General features: G+C 48.4%; 1 protein-coding gene and 1 long non-coding RNA gene across 2 annotated transcripts; both read right to left on the reverse strand.

Annotated features, from left to right (window-relative positions):
- Window positions 1-2133: 2133 nt before the first annotated feature.
- Window positions 2134-3550, reverse strand: LOC118563886. Its single transcript, XR_004931504.1, has 2 exons — window positions 3487-3550; window positions 2134-3442 (listed from the first exon to the last, which is right to left on the reverse strand). It is a non-coding gene; the product is annotated as an uncharacterized LOC118563886 (long non-coding RNA).
- A 362-nt stretch (window positions 3551-3912) lies between these two features.
- scai (suppressor of cancer cell invasion) lies at window positions 3913-18826 on the reverse strand. The gene is made up of 17 exons (XM_012862115.3): window positions 18563-18826; window positions 14765-14882; window positions 12711-12806; window positions 11993-12079; window positions 11597-11695; window positions 11392-11488; window positions 11217-11315; window positions 10984-11139; window positions 9849-9950; window positions 9175-9276; window positions 8980-9058; window positions 7350-7452; window positions 7192-7273; window positions 7033-7105; window positions 6728-6901; window positions 6524-6624; window positions 3913-5502 (listed from the first exon to the last, which is right to left on the reverse strand). The coding sequence occupies exons 2-17, from the start codon at window positions 14869-14871 to the stop codon at window positions 5356-5358; spliced, it is 1704 nt and encodes a 567-aa protein (XP_012717569.2). The 5' UTR covers window positions 14872-14882; window positions 18563-18826; the 3' UTR covers window positions 3913-5355.
- Between the last annotated feature and the right edge of the window lie 308 nt (window positions 18827-19134).

Raw genomic sequence — 19134 nt, forward strand, 5'->3', positions numbered from 1 at the left:
GCTACTACCATCTAATGTAGAACAGATTACTAGATCAATGTGTGCTTCTGTGCTTTTTTGTCTCTCTTGTTGTGTCTCTGCTCTGTCTTCCGTAACCCCAGTCGGTCGAGGCAGATGACCGTTCATACTGAGCCCGGTTCTGCCGGAGGTTTTTCCTTCCCGTTAATGGGTGTTTTTTCTTCCCACTGTCGCTTCATGCTTGCTCAGTATGAGGGATTGCTGCAAAGCCATCAACAATGCAGACGACTGTCCACTGTGGCTCTACGCTCTTTCAGGAGGAGTGAATGCTGCTTGGAGAGACTTGATGCAACCTGCTGGGTTTCCTTAGAGAGGAATCGAGGAGAACAAAGTGAACTGGACCAGATTGATTTATCACTGGGATCAGCTGGACTGGATGTGTCTGCACGACTGAACTGCTAAATATCTTCTGGACCCATGAGGCCTTCAGACATTCGCTGTGAGTCGACATGGAATCATTAAACTGAACTGAATGTTGCTGCATTATTTCCGTTCTCTCCTCACGGTGCCATTTATTTAGCGAAGTGCACCAGTCCCTCCTGCAGCAGAACTCCCCCCAGCATGATGCTGCCGCCTCCGTGCTTCACCGTAGGGAAGGCGTTCTCAGGCTTTAATTGAACATAAACTGGAATAGCTGGATATTTGTTTAGACGGCAATGCATCAGATAGTGTTGCTCCTCATTAAAGACACGAATCAGTCCATTTATGAACCAGATCTTCTTTTCTTTATTGATTCTATCTGGCGACACAGAAAAACAAACCATCGGGTACATGAGCTGTTCTTGGTTAAGGATGTGAACGTGAGGACACACCAGTCTTTGGCACTTCCTATTCTAAACAAACATGCTGCTGACAGATAATCCTCTGTTCTTTTTTTTCCATTAAACTCAAATTAAACACAACTGACGGTGAAAAGGAAAGAGAACAACAAGCAGAGGGTTGCACAGATGAACTGGACTCGTCTCAAGTGTAGAAAAGTAAAAATGACCCTGCAGGTCTTGGGAAGAAGACAGGTGAGTTTAGGTCGGCAGTTACCTGCGCTTTGTTCCCAAGAGGCTTTCTAAGAAGCGTTAAGACGGCTCGTTACTTGTGCTCTGATGTACGGGAGGAAGGCCGCCTCCGTCCCAACGGGTCAGCGGTTCTGCATCCGAGACCAACACAGGTGCAAAATGGGAGCTTTACAGTTTCACAGGTTCTGACCCGCCAGAGAAATCTGATGGCAAACAAGCTTCCAGGTAAAAAAACACCTTTAGCTTCAACTCAAACAGGAAACGGCTTCTCCTGCAGGGAGAGGAAGAGCTTCCTGGTACCGATTCAACATTAGAGATGCACCAACCGGGCTTTTGCCCGTCCAAACGGGTTTCTGGTTCTGTCTGAGCTGCCGATTCAACAGAAATCTCAAATATAATCTAATAAAGTGACGGAGTTAAAGATCAACTCCATTATTGCATTAAACCCACTAGAAACTGCTGCGGTTCGTGTTTTTATTGAGTAAATCCAGATTTTCCAGCCGATGACGGGGAAAACGGGCCGGTTCTGACCCGACTGGTTGGTGCATCTCCACAGAGTCTCCTCCTGCATTAAGATTTCTGTGACTGTGACAGAAGCTGCAGGACGGAGCAGATCAGCTGCCTGTAGAAAGCTCAGATCTTCACAGTTTAACTCGTTCAACATTGTTGGGTTTGTTTGTGCTGCTCGGCCCGGCTCGGCCCGGCCCGACCCAGCTCGGCCCGGCCCGACCCTGCTTGGCCCGGCTCAGCCCGGCCCGGCTCGACCCGACCCGACCCGTCTCCACGCCACCATGTCGATCGTCTTCTCAGACACGTTGTCTGGCCTCCAGGAGGAACATCTCTCCGCCTCCAGGAGGAACATCTCTCCGCCTCCAGGAGGAACTTCTCTCCGCCTCCAGACGTCAGTGGACCGCTGATCTCTGCAGGACCGCCTGCTTTCGTTTATCTTAGAAAAGTTCTGGTTCACAGAGAACCGATCAGATGCTTCATCTGCTGCTGGGTGAGCTGCAGTAGAACCGGACAGTCTCAGGTACAGAAAACTCACGTTAAATCTTCCACTTCTTTCCCTTTGTTTCGTTTTTTTTTGTTCAAAGCTTAAAGAAAATGAACCTTTTTTTTTTTTTAATATGAAGCACAGAGACGTCACAACAGGAAGTAGAGCAGAGGAGCCGGAACATTATGACCATAAACCATAAATTCAATGTTCCTGAATTTCTGCCTGATCTGTGTCGTCATCGCCTCCTCCGGACCTCTGCAGCTCCGCCGTGGTTCCGGCCCATCGCTGGCAGAACCTTCACGGACCCAATCGAGCAGAAACTTGACTAAACAAGGATTCCTCCACCCGCCCCACACCTCCTCCTCTTAGGGTCCGTTTGGGTCACTGACGTCAGAACCAGTTGACGGACCTGTGGTTCCGGCTCGCCCGCTGGATCCACGATGAAGCTGCAGGTGATCCAGCAGGTCGGCCATCAGCTCACTGCAGGTCTTTGGTGGTGGAAACTGGGCCAGAACCAGAATTCACGGATCCGACCAGAACATCTCGCTGCAGCTGATCATTAAACGCCTTTACAGGAGGAATCTGATGAAAAGTGGAAAAACTAATGGATGAATCTAAAGGAACCATGTGATCAGTCACCACAGGAGCAGCACCGGGATCCGGGTTTCTGCTTCCTGGGTCCAGGTACGAAACGACCCACATCTGCTCCGGCATCTTCCCATTAGAACCAGAACCAGCAGGAATGCTTACAGTATCGCTCTGTTTAACCAGAACCGGGCCAATCTTCACATGGACCCTGGTTGTCTGGTTCTCCTTCTTTGGACCACAAGTCGAAGCTCCTGGCCTCCCACAGAACTGCAGCTATGGAGATGTTCTGGCCCGGTCCGAGTCACCAGGACAGTTTGGCTTTAATCTGGCAGTGGTCATAATGTTTTGGCTGGTCTGCGTTCATTTTTTTACAGAGTAAAAACTTAAATAAGTGCCGATTCAGTCCAGAATCATGCCGGACCACCGGACTGTTTCACACGTGAGAACGTTATTGCTGCCTTATTAACACGGATCAGAACCCGGCCAGCATGCTCGGCCCGTTTCAGGCAGAACTTTCACAAAAACATGAAAAGATTTCATTTTTTCTCCTTAAAACACAATAAACAAAATAATAACAATAAAATTAATAAAGTGCAAGCCAAAAACTTCTTAACGGTCATGATGGTCCGCAGACAGGAAGGGGGAGACCCGTTAGGGTGGAACCAGAGACAACGTTCCCCTGGTTCTCCTCTGGTTCTCCCCCCGTCCTCGGAAAGCTGGAATGTAAGTTTAAAAATGATTCTCGGTCCGACTTCATGAAACATCACAGACTGAAGACACGCACAGATCCACACGCCTCAAACACGCCACATATACGCCTCAAACACGCCTCAAACACGCTTCATATACGCCACATATATGCCTCAAACATACCTCAAACACGCCTCAAACATGCCTCATACACGGCACATATATGCTTCAAACACGCCTCAAACATGCCTCATATATGCTTCAAACATTCCCAAACATGCCTCATATACGCCCCAAACATGCTTCATACACGCAACATACATGCTTCAAACATGCCTCAAACACGCCACATATACGCCTCAAACATGCCTCATACACGCTTCAAACACGAGTCATACACAGCACATATATGCCTCAAACATGCCTCAAACACGCCACATATACGCCTCAAACATGCCTCATACACGCTTCATACACGCCTCAAACACGAGTCATACACAGCACATATATGCCTCAAACATGCCTCAAACACGCCTCATACACGGCACATATATGCTTCAAACATGCCTCAAACACGCCTCATACACGGCACATATATGCTTCAAACACGCCTCAAACATGCCTCATATACGCCTCAATCACGCCTCATATACGCTCAAACATGCTTCATACACGCAACATACATGCTTCAAACATGCCTCAAACACGCCTCAAACACGCCTCATACATGTCTCAAACACGCCTCATACACGTCTCAAACACGCCTCATACACGTCTCAAACACGCCTCAAACACGCCACATACATGCTTCAAACACGCCACATACACGCAGACAATATCAATAAATACAGGAAACATTTCAGCACCGGTGCCGCAGCAGAACCCGCTCCACCTGCTGGTACCAGAAACACCCAACAGAAACCTGTGGGGGTCATTCAGGTCCAAACCGCCTTCATTCTGGTTCTGTTTCAGACCAGCGGGTCCATCTAACCAAAGGAACATCACATCCAGGTCCATCGGGTCCAAACGGATCCCAGAACCGCTCAGCAGCTGTGAACAGCGACTGAAACCGGGTTCATCTTCACATCATCTAGGAGGCTGTGGTCCGCTACCCACAATGCACTGGGTTCTGGACCTGTTGCTCCGCGACCCAATCTCAGAAAAGCGGAAGACGATGGATGGACGTTCTGATGTATCATAAAAATTCATGTGATATATTTCAAGCATTTTTTAGCTTCATATTAATTGTGAATTTGGCCGACAGCTAAAGAAATCCCAACATCTGGATTTCACATCAGAACAATCATCTGGATTTCACAGCAGAAATGTTCTGCTGAGGCCCGGTTATTAAAGTTAATAAAGAGGGAAAAGGCGTGAAACAGGGATAGATACCAGAACCAGAACCAAATGCTTGAAATATATCAGGCGTGATGAATCTGTGCGCGTGTCACTTTTATTCAGCAGTACCTGTATATTAAGTTTACCCTACTTTAACCACCTATCACAGAGCTGCTAATTAGACTTTAAATCTCACCTTCTGGCTTAATGAAGTCGTAAAATGTTTTGTGCTTTTATCTCTAAAGGAATTAAGCGAACAGACTGTTTCAGGCATGCGTACACAGCAAGAAGAAAAACTGCTTTAAAAGCTCACAGACGAAACAGAAGCTGAGCGACGGCGTCGGTCTGGGCGGCTGGCTGGTGACCCAAACCCACCCGGGGTTCTGGTTCTGAAGGCCAACACGCCTCGGTCCGCCGCACGCTGCAGGTTGTTGCTCGGGGGAAAAGTTTCTTTGCGTTGCAGAACCCTGGGAACTAGAACCCCAGAGCGGAGCAGGTACGCCTCCAGGTGAGACCTCCCAGTTCTTCACTAAAATCAACAGCTTTCCAGGAACGGCGAAGGACGAATAGAAAAAGTCAGACGGCGCGTGTCGGTTCTGATCTGGCACAGTGAGGACAGCCGAGGCTGAGAGGTGATGAGGGTTGATGAGAACATCACACCTGGATCCAGGAGGAACGTCTGAATGGAGGATGTGAGGGAGTGACGGCGCGGCGCTAGTAGCTCTCCAGCGCGTCGTCCCAGAACAGACTCTGGGCGTCCAACATGGCCGCCAGCTCCAGGACGTGCTTCTGGAGGACGCCGCTCTCCACCGTGTCCTGCTTCGGCAGCTCGGGGTACGACTCCGGGAAGCTCCGGGATTCCTGGAGACACAACAGACAGCAGTGAGCCCGGCGGGTCGCCCACCGCGGCCAGAACCGGCCGACCCGGCTGGGACCAGGGGCACAGAAGGTCCACCTGCCTCTGGTTCTGATGGACGACCCGAACTGTTCTACACGTTTTAGTTCCAATGACGCTTTCAGCTACGGTGGAAAAGTATTCACACCCTTAGAACCTTAGAACCTTTGATTAGGAACCACAGAGGTTTAGTTCTGGACTTTGAGACTTTGACTAGGCCATTCTAACCCATCAATGCGTTGATCTAAACCAGCGGGGAGAGGCAGCATAGTGGTCCTGGAGAGGCTGCAAGGTCTCCGGTTCAATTCCCACTGATTGCCTTCAACTGTTCAAGTTAACTGAATCACCACTTCTTTGTTCTAATTTCTATCTACATTTTATTCCTACTTGCTTTTATTCGGTTTTAATTTGCTATATTTAATCATGTAAAGCACTTTGCATTGTCCCTGTACTGAATTGTGCTATATAAATAAATTTGCCTTGCCTTGCCACTGACTGCCAATCTGGGTCCCTGAGCAAGACCCTCAGACCCAGAATGCTCCCTGAGGGGCGGGTCAGATGCACAGGATGAAGTTCATTGGGATTTCCAATAATAAAGATGATTATTAGTATTAACATCCCATAATATCTGTGGCTGCATGTTCAGGTCCAGCTGGGAGTTGAACCCACACCCTGCAGCCGCAGGTTCTCTTCCAGGATGCTTCTGGCCTCTAATGGGCGCAGTAATAACAAATCACCACTAGAGGTCAGGAAAGAGCCTTTTTATATTGTTTTGCATTTAATTGTATAGTTATTATTTTATTTATTTATTATTATATTATTCATTTTATAGTGTAAATGCTGCTTATGTTTAGAGTCATTGGGTGCAAAGGTTATTTAAATTTGATGCTGATTTATAATTTATTACTATTATTATTATTTATTCACTTATTTACGGTCAGTTTATTCTCCCGGCCCGGTACTCTGGCGGCGCCAGGCCCGACTCACCCGGAACAGCTTGTGTAGTCTCAGCGCAGCAGAACAGAACACGAACCGGATCAGGAGCAACCGCAGGAACTCGTCACCAAAAAACTGCAAAAAGGCCTGATCTGCAGAGGGAAGGGAGGAGGCGCCGTGAGACCCGAGTGGTTCTGGACCCGTCCCGACCCGTTTCAGCCGCTCTTCACCACCGTCTCCCACGGTCGGACCTACCGATGCTGCGCGATCGGGTTATCATCTGCCCGATGTCCCGGAAGACCTTCTGGAGGAAATCCTGAGCGCGGTCCCAGAGCCCCCGCCGGACGCTGTTCACGCCGCAGACGGAGGAGAACGCCAGGAGGGGGCTGTAGAGGAAGAGGGTGAAGAGGCTGCCGCGCTGAGCCTGGTCTGGATCAACACACACAGACATTAACCTATTAACGAAGAGACTGTTCATTTGATCAAAGAACCGCTGAACTGATCCGGTTCTCCTGTGGGAGATAAGCGGACCACCTTTAGGTCAAAGTGAGGGAACCCACCCTGGACGCTCTTTGGGTAGACGGTGGGGGATAGCAGACACACCAGCGGCTGGCCGAACAGGTTGGAGAAGTTCTGTTCAGATGAAACCAGAACAAAACGTTAAATGGACCCAGAACACCCGGCACCAGGACGCAGTCAGTCACGGCAGATCCACGGACCTTATAGGCCGCGCTGTTCGAAGAATCCACGATGATGAAGAGAGGCTTCCTGGTGAAGGCGAAGAGGTCTCCTGGATGAAGGCTGCAGCACCAAACACCAGCATCAGAACCCGTCAGAACCCAGCGGGCTGGAGACCGGACCGGCCTTCATCACTCACCAGTGCATCTCTTTCTGGGCCTGGTTCCTCTTCTGGACCGTCTCCCCGTTCACCACGTCTCTGTTGGTGTTGGTCAGAACTCCTCCGAAGTCATACGGACCCGCTGGGAATAAAGAGCCAGGATTCGACTCAAACACGGAGGTTTGGACCAGAACGGCAGCAGAACTTTATCCAGATCAAACCCAGTTAGCGTCTGTTTCTAGAGCCTGAAGGAACTAAATACTCCTGAATGTCATTCAATTCAGCCTGATAATGATCTGGATCAACTGAACTGGTACCGTCAACTGAACTAGTTCCATAAACTGAACTGGTTCTGTCAACCGAACTGGTACAGTCAACTGAACTGGTAGCGTTAGCTGAACAGGTTCTGTAAACTGAACTGGTTCGTCAACTGAACTACTTCTATAAACTGAACTGGTTTCGTCAACTGAACTACTTCTATAAACTGAACTGGTACCGTCAACTGAACTAGTTCCATAAACTGAACTGGTTCTGTCAACTGAACTAGTTCTTTAAACTGAACTGGTTCTGTAAATTGAACTGGTTTGGTAAACTGAACTGATTCTGTCAACTGAACTAGTTCCTTAAACTGACCTGGTTCTTTAAATTGAACTGGTTTGGTAAACTGAACTGGTACCGTCAACTGAACTAGGTCCATCAGCTGAACAGGTTCTGTAAACTGAACTAGTTCCTTAAAGTGAACTGATTCTGTAAACTGAACTAGTTCCATAAACTGAATTGGTTCCATTAACTGACATGGTTCTGTAAATTGAACTGGTTCGGTAAACTGAACTGGTTCTATAAATTGAACTGGTTCCATAAACTGAACTGGCTCTGTAAACTGAACTAGTTCTGTAAACTGAATTGGTTCAATTAACTGACCTGGTTCTGTAAACTGAACTGGTTCTGTAAATTGAACTGGTTCCAAAACTGAACTAGTTCCTTGAACTGAACTAGTTCCGTGAACTGAACTGGCTCTGTCAACTGAACTAGTTCCTTAAACTAACCTGGTTCTGTAAACTGAAGCGGTTCTGTAAATTTAACTGGTACCATAAACTGAACTGGCTCTGTAAACTGAACTAGTTCTGTAAACTGAACTGGTTCTGTAAACTGAACTGGTTCCATAAACTGAACTGGCTCTGTAAACTGAACTGGTTCTTTAAACTGAACTGGTTCTGTAAACTGAACTGAGTCAATTTTCTATATTCATTCTGATCAGAATGATTCAGAAACACATAAAAATCTGTTTTTCTTTCTGTCAGTGAACACACCACGTAATAAAAAAATCTAAGCTTTTATCATGAAGAATCGTTCCCAGGTTCTTCCTGCGTTATGTGATGTTTTATCCTGAACAGTCCAACTAAAGAACAATAAGAAAAGCTCAGAACCAGCAGAAGATCCACTTCCTGTCCTGTTTTTTTTTTTTTTTTAGTTTTAGTCTTGATGGATTCATCAGGCTGTCGGTCAGTCTGGTACCTCGGCTGCCTTCAGCTGAACAACAGAGGAGAAATCTCACATTTAAAGGTGGAAAACGCATCAATCACGGCCCTGAGATGTTGTGAAGTGAACAAACGTTTGAACGGTTCAGGTTCTGTTAGAGGGGAGCAGGAACGGTTCTGCTGAGTTTTACCTTCATAGTCTAGATGTGAGGCTGGGAAGACTCCAGTAGCCGACAGATACACCAGCAGCACGCTGTTGGCAGGAAGTTCCTGAAAGACCAGAGCCAGAACAGCAGGGGGAACGTTAAGAACCTCCACCAGAACCTGCAGCCACGGGCCCAGGCTGTGGGCTGACCCGGTTCTGACCCGGTCCACCAGCTGCTGACCTTGAAGGAGGCGGACAGGAACGTGTAGAGCTGGCTGAAGGTGGGCTTGTACAGCAGGTACTTGTGGGGGTTCTCCCTCTTGGCCGGCTTCTCGCTGGGCTCCTGCAGGAAAAACACGCTCAGCATCAGCCAGAACCGGTCCCACACAGAACCGGTCCCACACAGAACCGCTCAGACCCAACAGGACTGAGCGTTGCCGTCTGAAGCCAGAACACAGAGAGAATGTGTTCTCTGCTCCTCAGAGGGAAACCGGACCCACTTCCTGGTTCTGTTCAGCTAAAGGTCCAGAACCATGTTCTGACCCGGTCAAGAATCGGGTCGTTCGCTGTCTAACAGGGTTCCAGATTTCATTTCCTGCTCCATGAGCTCCAGTCTGGGTTCCTGTAGAACCCGGACTGGGTTCCTGTAGAACCTGGACTTTTACAGTCGTCCAGATTTAAGCGGTATCTTTTTTTCTGGACTTCCTGGTTCCTGCAGTTTCAGTGAAGGTTCTGGACTCCCTCTGTCATTTCACAAACAGAACCTGTGGTTCTGGATAACGGGGTAAAGGGTTCTGCTCTGGGTTTATCACGTCTGATGATGCAGCTCAGGGTTTAAGATCCTGTTGATGGTTCCTGTACCTTTAAGAGACCCAAACCTGGTTCTGGTGACTAGAACCTTCCTCAGACACCCACCAGCGTTCCCTGCTTGGACGTCTGGGTTGCCAGGTTCACGGGTTCCCTCTCCAGAGCCTGCAGCATGCGGAACATGTCGACGGTCAGCTCGCTGAACTTCACCTGCAAGCAGCACAGACACCTGGTTCAGAAGACAGAGACGCTGACAGAGGTTCCTTCACTACAGCAGAACCAGCAGAACCCTCAGAACCGTCTGACTCTGGGTCAGGCTGATCGTGTTTGCTGTTATAATTTAAACAGACAGCGTCACGTCTCCCCCGCAGGATGACGTCATGAAACACATTTTAACCTGATGGGTCAGCAGAGCGCCCCCTGCTGGACAGAACCAGCCTGGTCTCAGTTAAAAAGGACTACATGTTAGATTTATGCTTCATTACATGGTTGTTATGGCAACAAACAGATTAGAAACTCATCTTTCTGCTATCTATATTATTATTAAATATGTTAAAATGTATTTTTTTATTTTTGTCATATTTTTCTTCTTATAATCTTTTTCTAAATTGTTTTTTTATATTGCTGTATTTTGTTTTTTTCTAAATTGAATCTTATTTTTAACACATTTTTTCATTCATTTTGTAAGCTTTTTGTTTATTAATTTCACAATTTTGCTCTTTGTATTCATTTTGTTAATTTACTTTGATGGGAGTTTTTTTCTGATCAATCTGTATAATCTGATTGAATTTGACTTTGTAAAGAGCCTTAAGATGACATGTTTCATAAATTGGTGCTATATAAATAACACTCAATAGAAAAAATGTATTTCTAAGTTATGGTTTTTCTTTTTTAAATGAATTGTTTTATTATATATATATATATATATATATATATATATATATATATATATATATATATATAGTTACATATTTCAGTTGTAACTATCTCATTTCTTCTCACTTTAATGACATAAAGAGATTAATTGGTTCAGCTCGTTAAGGTCAGCTCGTTAAGGTCAGCTCGTTAAGGACCCCGATGAGAACCAAACCGGGTCCGTTCTGACCCGTTAACACGGTATTCAGTCGGGTTCTTCTGGAGAACCGCTGACCCAGAGCAGGAAGGCAAAGAGAACCGCCAGGAAACACCCTCAGACGTTCTGGAGGGCGGTTGAGGTTCTGCTGCTGCTGAGACGGGTCAGAACCTGGTTGTTGCAGTTGCCTACGATGAGGGCGTCGGCCAGGACGAGCTGGCCCACCACCATGCCCTGCTCCAGCGGGGGAACGCTGCCCTCCTGCAGCCGGTTGCTGGTGACAAACACCGAGTTGCTGCCGTCGTTCAGAACCACCACCGGGTCGGCCTGCGGAGACAGAGCAGGCAGCGTGAAGTCACCCGGAACCGGCTCGGTTCTGCTCAGAGAGCGGTTCCGAGGATCACCTCGATAAACGCCGCCACCTCCTGCAGAACCAGGTTCCACTCCAGCTGGTCCTCGGTGTTGAAGCGCTGGGTGTAGTCCTCGATCTCCTCCGACAACTCCTGCAGAGGAGAGAGCGCCGTTAACCGGGCCGGGTCAGAACCGCCGCCGGCGTTCTGGAGCGGGACGGAGACGCACCTTCACCAGAACTTTGACCAGGTCCATCTTGTTGAGCAGCAAACAGACGACGATGTAGCGGGCGTAGTAACGGAGCTTCTTCACCACCAGCTCAGGCCTGGAAGAACAGACGGCGCCGTCAGAACCCAGAACCCAGAACCCAAAGGCTTCTGGGTTCTGGGTTCTGGGTTCTGGGTCCGGCCCAGGTGAGGCTGAGGGAGCTGACCTGTCCTCCTTGTTGACCTGGTAGTAGTAGGAGCGCTGGCGGATGGCGGAGTAGAAGGAGAACGCCTCGTTCAGGTAGCTGGTTTCTGAGGTCCGGAGGCTGCAGGAGGAGAACAAACGATTCAGACGGAACCAGAACCTCTGACGTTCTACCTGCAGAACCTCTGACGTTCTGCAGGTAGAACCTCTGACGTTCTGCAGGTAGAACATCTCCCTCAGCTGCTTTCTGAGCCCCAAGGTCTGGTTCTGACTCCAGAACCAGAACTTTTTCCCCTGCAGACGTTTTTAAAGGGTTTCTGCAGGAGTTCCGTGGCTGATTGGTGAACGTTAAGATAGATCATTAAGGAACCATCAACGTTCTTCAGCAGACCAACCCAGAACAAATCCTCAGCCTTACTAGTAGTGGTAGTAAAGCTGTCCGATCTTGGAGGCCACCTCTCCGATCTGCCATCTCTTCAAGCCGTACCGCGTATCCAGAACCTGCCTGTCGGGAAATAAAAGAACAATCTGAGAACGGGAACCAAAAGGAACGGCAGTGAGGAGAACGTCTGTAGAACATCTCTACGGCTACGTCCATCGGGCTTTAACTGAACCAGAACCGACGGTTCCAGACAGGAGCAACACGAAGGGACGCATGCGAAGAAGGAACATCAGGAGGAACGTCAGGAGGAACGTCAGGAGGAACGTCAGGAGGAACGTCAGGAGGAACGTCAGGAGGAACGTCAGGAAACTGCTGGTTCTATCAGACTGATTCCTCCTCCTTCTAGAATCTGAGAACCGAGGAACCAGAACATCTGCGGTTCCTGTCAGGACTAATCTGGCACAGCTCCACAGACACTGAGCAGGTTCTCCTGGTGGGAACGTCTAAAACACGGCATAGATGAGGTTCTACGTGTTCTACTTCAGAAGGAGATCTGCCTGTCAGGCAAACTTCGAACCGGTTCCACAGAAACAAAGCGTGGTTCTAAACGTCTGAGATAAATATGAGGAACAGTGATAGTTCTGACCTCCTCCCTATAAACAACGTTCTCTCATCTTGTTCCTCCGTCTAATAACGTCTCGCTGTGTCTGAGTTCTCATTAGAACCGTTCCCGCTTTGTTCCGTTAGAAGTCACCTGTGCTGCTGCTGGAACTTCCACAGCTTGGTGTAGACGTCGAAGGTCCTCCCAAAGTACGACTGCCACTGCTTGTGTCCATACTGAGGAAGATCTCTGCAGCAGGAGGAAGAGGAGGAAGAGGAGGAAGAGGACAACGTCAGGAAGGTTCAACGCCCTGGTTCCTCACTGCTGAGGTTCTCCAGTTTACGTCTTTCTAACATCTCCTGTCTGACAAAATGTGGCTTTAAGAAAAGAACCCAACAGGTTTATAAATGCTAGAAGCTTTATTATAATTTATTCTGGGAATATTTCATGTTCTATGGACACAGAAACAGGTAGAAGAGGAAAAAAGGAGAGAAAGAGAGAAAATGCTAAAAGGGAGAAAAGGTAAAAGAGGAGAGGAAAGGGAGAGAGTGATATAACATCCTCTGAGTCTGCTTCTACACCTGCAGAGAGAGATATAAAGAACAGCAGAACCAGCTGATAAAGTGTTACAGGAACAACCAACACCTTGATACCATCACTGAAGAATATACAGGATTAATTAATACAACATGTAGAAAGTGACAGTTTCTGCTCAGCTCTGGTCAGGGCGTGGCGCTGCTGCAGGATTAGAACCCACAACCTTTTAGACAGGGTGTCTGATTAGAACAGACACCCTGTCTAAAAGTAGACGGGGTGTCTGCCTCACGGACCAAAACTGGGAGTTGGTTCCACAGGAGAGGAGCCTGATAGCTAAAGGATCTGCCTCCCATTCTACTTTTAGAGACTCTAGGAACCACCAGCAGACCTGCAGTCTGAGAGCGAAGTGCTTTGTTAGGAACATACGGGGTAATCAGAGCTCTGATATGATGGAGCTTGATTATTAAGGGCTTTATATGTGAGGAGGAGAATTTTAAATTCCATTCTTGATCTAACAGGAAGCCAATTATGCATTATGTGTTGTCATTTCTGCTTTAACTATTTGTTCTCTGTCATTTTTCTCTTCATAGAAGGTACACCTGGTCTGGCGTTCTGTTAGCTGTGACATCATCAGGGGAGGCAGATCATCCTCTATTACCATCTAACATAGAAAGTACTCCTGGGTCAATGTGAGCTTCTGAGCTTTCTGTGTCTCTGCTCTGTCTTCTCTAACATAGAAAGTACTCCTGGGTCAATGTGAGCTTCTGAGCTTTCTGTGTCTCTGCTCTGTCTTCTCTAACATAGAAAGTACTCCTGAGTCAATGTGAGCTTCTGAGCTTTCTGTGTCTCTGCTCTGTCTTCTCTAACATAGAAAGTACTCCTGGGTCAATGTGAGCTTCTGAGCTTTCTGTGTCTCTGCTCTGTCTTCTCTAAGCCCCAGTGGGTGGAGGCAGATGAGCGTTCACACTGAGCCTGGTTCTGGTTCTGCTGGAGGTTCTCCTCCCTGTTAAAGGGGAGTTTTCCTCTCCACTGTCGCTTCATGCATGCTCAGTATGAGGGATTGCTGCAAAGCCATCAACAATGCAGACGACTGTCCACTGTGGCTCTACGCTCTTTCAGGAGGAGTGAATGCTGCTTGGAGAGACTTGATGCAACCTGCTGGGTTTCCTTAGAGAGGAAACTTTCTCACCAACCTGGAGGATCTGATGGAAGCTGACTTTGGAAAGAGGCTTTAGATGATGTGATGTTAATCAGTGTTATATAAATAAAATCTAATTGAATTGAGCTCGTTAAGCGTTCCCACACTTCCCTCTCCAGCTCAGCAGGAGGTTCTGCTGCTCCGTACGGCTCATGGCTGTTCTGCCATCTTTCTGGTCTGGCTGTGAAACGGGTCGTGATGACGGCTCGGCGCCGGCTGCTGCTCTCCTCCTCAGTCAGCAGCTTTTCTCTCAGAAACCCGATTCGTTCTGTTTTAACTCGGCGCTGAGGTTCTAGAATGGAACCAGACCTCCCTGACGGAACCAATCACAGCAGCTAGCAGAGGGAGCAGAACCTCCTCTGAACCCAGAGGAGCTAGAACCAGGCAGCGCTGATGTCTGAGCCCGTCTGGTCCGGTTCTGTGGAGCGCAGCACAGAACGGGGTCAAAGGTCACAGGGACTGAGAGACTGACCTGAGTCCGTTGAAGAGCTGCTTGGATTTATCCAGCAGGTAACAGAAGTCTGTGACGGTCTTTCGTTCTCCTAAAGGAACGTCGTCCTCGGCCTCCGCTCCAGTCATGGCGCTCACACCTGAGGACAACAGAACCATCAGAACCATCAGAACCATCAGAACCAACAGAACCATCAGGACCATCAGGACCATCAGGACCAACAGAACCATCAGGACCAGTAGAACCATCAGGACCATCAGGTCCAACAGAACCATCAGAACCATCAGGACCAACAGAACCATCAGGTCCAACAGAACCAACAGAACCAACCAAACAATCAGGACCATCAGCTCCAACAGAACCTCTGGTCCATCAGATCCAACAGAACCATCAGGTCCAACAGAACCGTCAGATCCAACAGAACCTCTGGTCCATCAGATCCAACAGAACCATTAGATCCAACGGAATCGTCAGGACCAACGGAACCATCAGAACCATCAGGACCAGTAGAACCATCAGAACCAGTAGAACCGTCAGGTCCAACAGAACCATCAGAACCATCAGGACCATCAGGACCAACAGAACCAACAGAACCATCAGAACCATCAGGACCAACAGAACACCACCAGGACCAGTAGAACCATCAGGACCAACAGAACCATCAGAACCATCAGGTCCAACAGAACTATCAGGACCAACAGAACCAACAGAACCATCAGAACAATCAGGACCAACGGAACCATCAGATCCAACAGAACCATCAGGACCAACAGAACACCATCAGGACCAGTAGAACCATAAGGCCCAGCAGAACCAACAGAACCATCAGGACCAACAGAACCATCAGGACCAACAGAACCAACAGAACCATCAGAACAATCAGGACCAACAGAACCATCAGGTCCAACAGAACCATCAGGACCATCAGAACCATCAGAACCAACAGAACCATCAGGACCAACAGAACCAACAGAACCATCAGAACAATCAGGACAAACGGAACCATCAGATCCAACAGAACCATCAGAACCAACGGAACAATCAGGACCAACAGAACCATCAGAACCAACAGAACACCATCAGGACCAACAGAACCATCAGAACAATCAGGACCAACAGAACCATCAGGTCCAACAGAACCATCAGGACCAACAGAACCATCAGAACCATCAGGTCCAACAGAACCATCAGGACCAACAGAACCAACAGAACCATCAGGACCAACAGAACCATCAGGACCAACAGAACCATCAGAACAATCAGGATCAACAGAACCATCAGAACCAACAGAACCATCAGGACCAACAGAACACCATCAGGACCAACAGAACCATCAGAACAATCAGGACCAACAGAACCATCAGGTCCAACAGAACCATCAGGACCAACAGAACCATCAGAACCATCAGGTCCAACAGAACCATCAGGACCAACAGAACCAACAGAACCATCAGGACCAACAGAACCATCAGAACAATCAGGATCAACAGAACCATCAGAACCATCAGATCCATCAGGTCCAACAGAACACCGTCAGGTCCAACAGAACCATCAGGACCAGTAGAACCTCTGGTCCAACAGAACCATCAGGACCATCAGAACACCATCAGCTCCAACAGAACCATCAGGACCAACAGAACAATCAGGACCAGTAGAACCATCAGGACCAACAGAACCATCAGAACCAACGGAACCATCAGGACCAGTAGAACCATAAGGCCCAGCAGAACCTCTGGTCCATCAGAACCATCAGGACCAACAGAACCATCAGGTCCAACAGAACCTCTGGTCCAACAGAACCATCAGGTCCAGAAGAACATCTGACAGAACAGAAGGCTTCACTCTCATCTCACTCATTATCATTTATTATTCATTTATTTTTTTCATATTTCTGATCCATTATTTTTTTATTTTACTTTTTCAGTTTGTATTTGAATGTTTTGTTTCTTTTATATAATTTTATTTTTAATTCTTAATTATTGTGATTTTATTAATATTTTTTCCATCATTTAAAACCCGAGGGCAGCGAAGGGAGAACCTGCAGACCGGGCCGGGATTCAAACCCGGGACCTTCTAGATCTCCAGGCAGCAGCGCTCGTCTTTATTTAATTTAATTATTTTATTTTATTTATTTTATTCTGGCTGATGAGGTTCTGCTCAGGCCCGGTTGGAGCGAGCGCAGCGCCTCAGCAGGTGTCCTACTTAGAGTCTCTGGGAGGCGCCGCTTTTAGGCTGACCCAGCCGTCCCAGATTCTGCTCTCACGGCGGCGCCGGCCTGCGGTTCTGAGACGCCGCGCAATCGGGTCAGAACGTTCAGACGTTAAATCACGGATGATTGGACGGAGCTGCAGACGGAAAGGTTCTGATCCGAGACGAACCCGAATAAACAGAACATCCAGAACCAGCAGATCCATCAGCCGGGTTCATCACCAGACAGCAGAACCTCCGTGGTTCTGGACTGACTGGCTCCGTTAGAACTCCGCTGCTCAGCAAGCACGTGGCGACAGTGGAGAGCAAGTCCTCCTTTCAAACAGGGGGAAACCTCCAGCAGAACCAGAACCAGACCACCTGCAGTGGCTGGGAGGACCAGAATCAGATCCAGAAGACCCGGTTCTGGAGTAAATTCTGGCTGCTTTAAATGTTCTGAAGTCCAAACATCAGTGGTCTAGGGACCGAGGAACCGGGCCTTCTGAGGGTTCTGTTTACGTCTCACAGGTCTCACAGTCCAGCTGCAGATGGTTCTGACCCGTTTAGGGAATATTGTCATGATCTACAGGAACGACCAGAACCGGTACTACAACGGGTCGTCCGTCCATCGTCAGAAGGTCCATTCTGTCAGGTTTCTCTCATTAAGGTGAAACCTGTACCATAAATTCTGGCCCGGCCCGGTCCGGCCCGGTTACCCTGTCTGGCCAACCAGCATCAAGCAATCCAGATCCCTTCCTCAAACGTTTCCCTGGCGGCGTTTGAAGAACCCAATAGAACCCAGTAGAACCCTGCAGCCATCATTATGAGCAGCAGAACCAGCACAGCTGTAATCAGTCGGGTTCTACGGGTTTAACGAGTCCAGAATTACTGAATTAAGATGAAACGATCCGAATAAGAAGAGACAGAACCGCTCAGACGCAGGATTTATCATCCGGATGGTTCTGAACGGGCCGATGGTTCTGAACGGGCCAATGGTTCTGAACGGGCCGATGGTTCTGAACGGGCCGGGCTCAGAGAGGGGACGTGTTCCTGCAGAGCCGCTGCTTCTCCGCATGGAGAGGACTCAGCGGAGGGTTGGGCCCCTGGGAGCCTCCCTCTGGCTACTGGACCCGTCCCACTGGGTCCAGAACCCGGCATGGAACCAGAACCTTTAAGACGGTTTGGGGTTTGTTAAAGTTTTTATTTTAAATCGACTACTTTAGAGCTGAAGCACCGTTTCCTCTGCTTCTGGACCCAAATCGTCCCACTTTGGGTTCTGGAAGAACCTTTTTACCGACCCAACGGTTCCAAAGAGAACCGTTCTGCTAATAATCTCTCCTGGATTATTCAGTGGGAATAAAATCCCAGCCGGACTCATCAGTCCAAGCCGTGAGGAGCATCACCTGATTCGGCCGAACCGAACCGCACCGAACCTTCTCCCATCAGACCCTGGAGGAACAAAGCCAGACTGGATGGAGGATGGAGCTCAACATCTGGATCATCTGGACCCAGCGGCGGAACCGCAGGCAGCCTCAGCCCGGTTCTCATCCCGGTTCTCATCCCGGTTCCCATCCCGGTTCCCATCCCGGTTCTCATCCCGGTTCCCAGCCCGGTTCTCATCCCGGTTCTCACCTCTGCAGCCGATGAGGAGGAGGAGGAGGAGGAGGAAGAGCCGCGGAGATGCTCCTTATCTCTGATCTCTGCAGAAAAGCCCGGACTCACGAACATCCCACTGGGTCACGGAACCACCGGACCACCCGGAACCACCCGGAACCACCGGCACCGTGGAGCCGGAGGAGATCGTCCGTCAGCGCCGACAGGGAGGCTCTGAGCGCGGGGGAGGAATCCGGAGGACGGCCGCTGCGCTGCGGCTCCGCTGCTAGCTGCTTCCGGGTCAGGACCTCCAAAATAAGAGCCTCCATCCTCACCACACCAGGGGTGTCAAAACTTTTTGGCTCGTGGGTCGAAATGTTCAAATCAAAAGCACCCAATAAATAATAAATAATAAAAGGGCCAATATATAAATAAATAAAAATAAGCAAACAATTGGTGTGATTTCTTTTATTTTGTTTTACCTGCTCTACAAAATATCATTTTAAATAAAGAAATTAGACTATCTGTACTGTCTGTACTGTACTATCTGCCAATTTTAATAAATGACATCCAATCAGATTTTAATGCTCAAAAACCTGCATTTAAGCAAA

The sequence above is a fragment of the Fundulus heteroclitus genome, chromosome 8 (assembly GCF_011125445.2).
Source record: "Fundulus heteroclitus isolate FHET01 chromosome 8, MU-UCD_Fhet_4.1, whole genome shotgun sequence".
NCBI classification, from domain to species: domain Eukaryota; kingdom Metazoa; phylum Chordata; class Actinopteri; order Cyprinodontiformes; family Fundulidae; genus Fundulus; species Fundulus heteroclitus.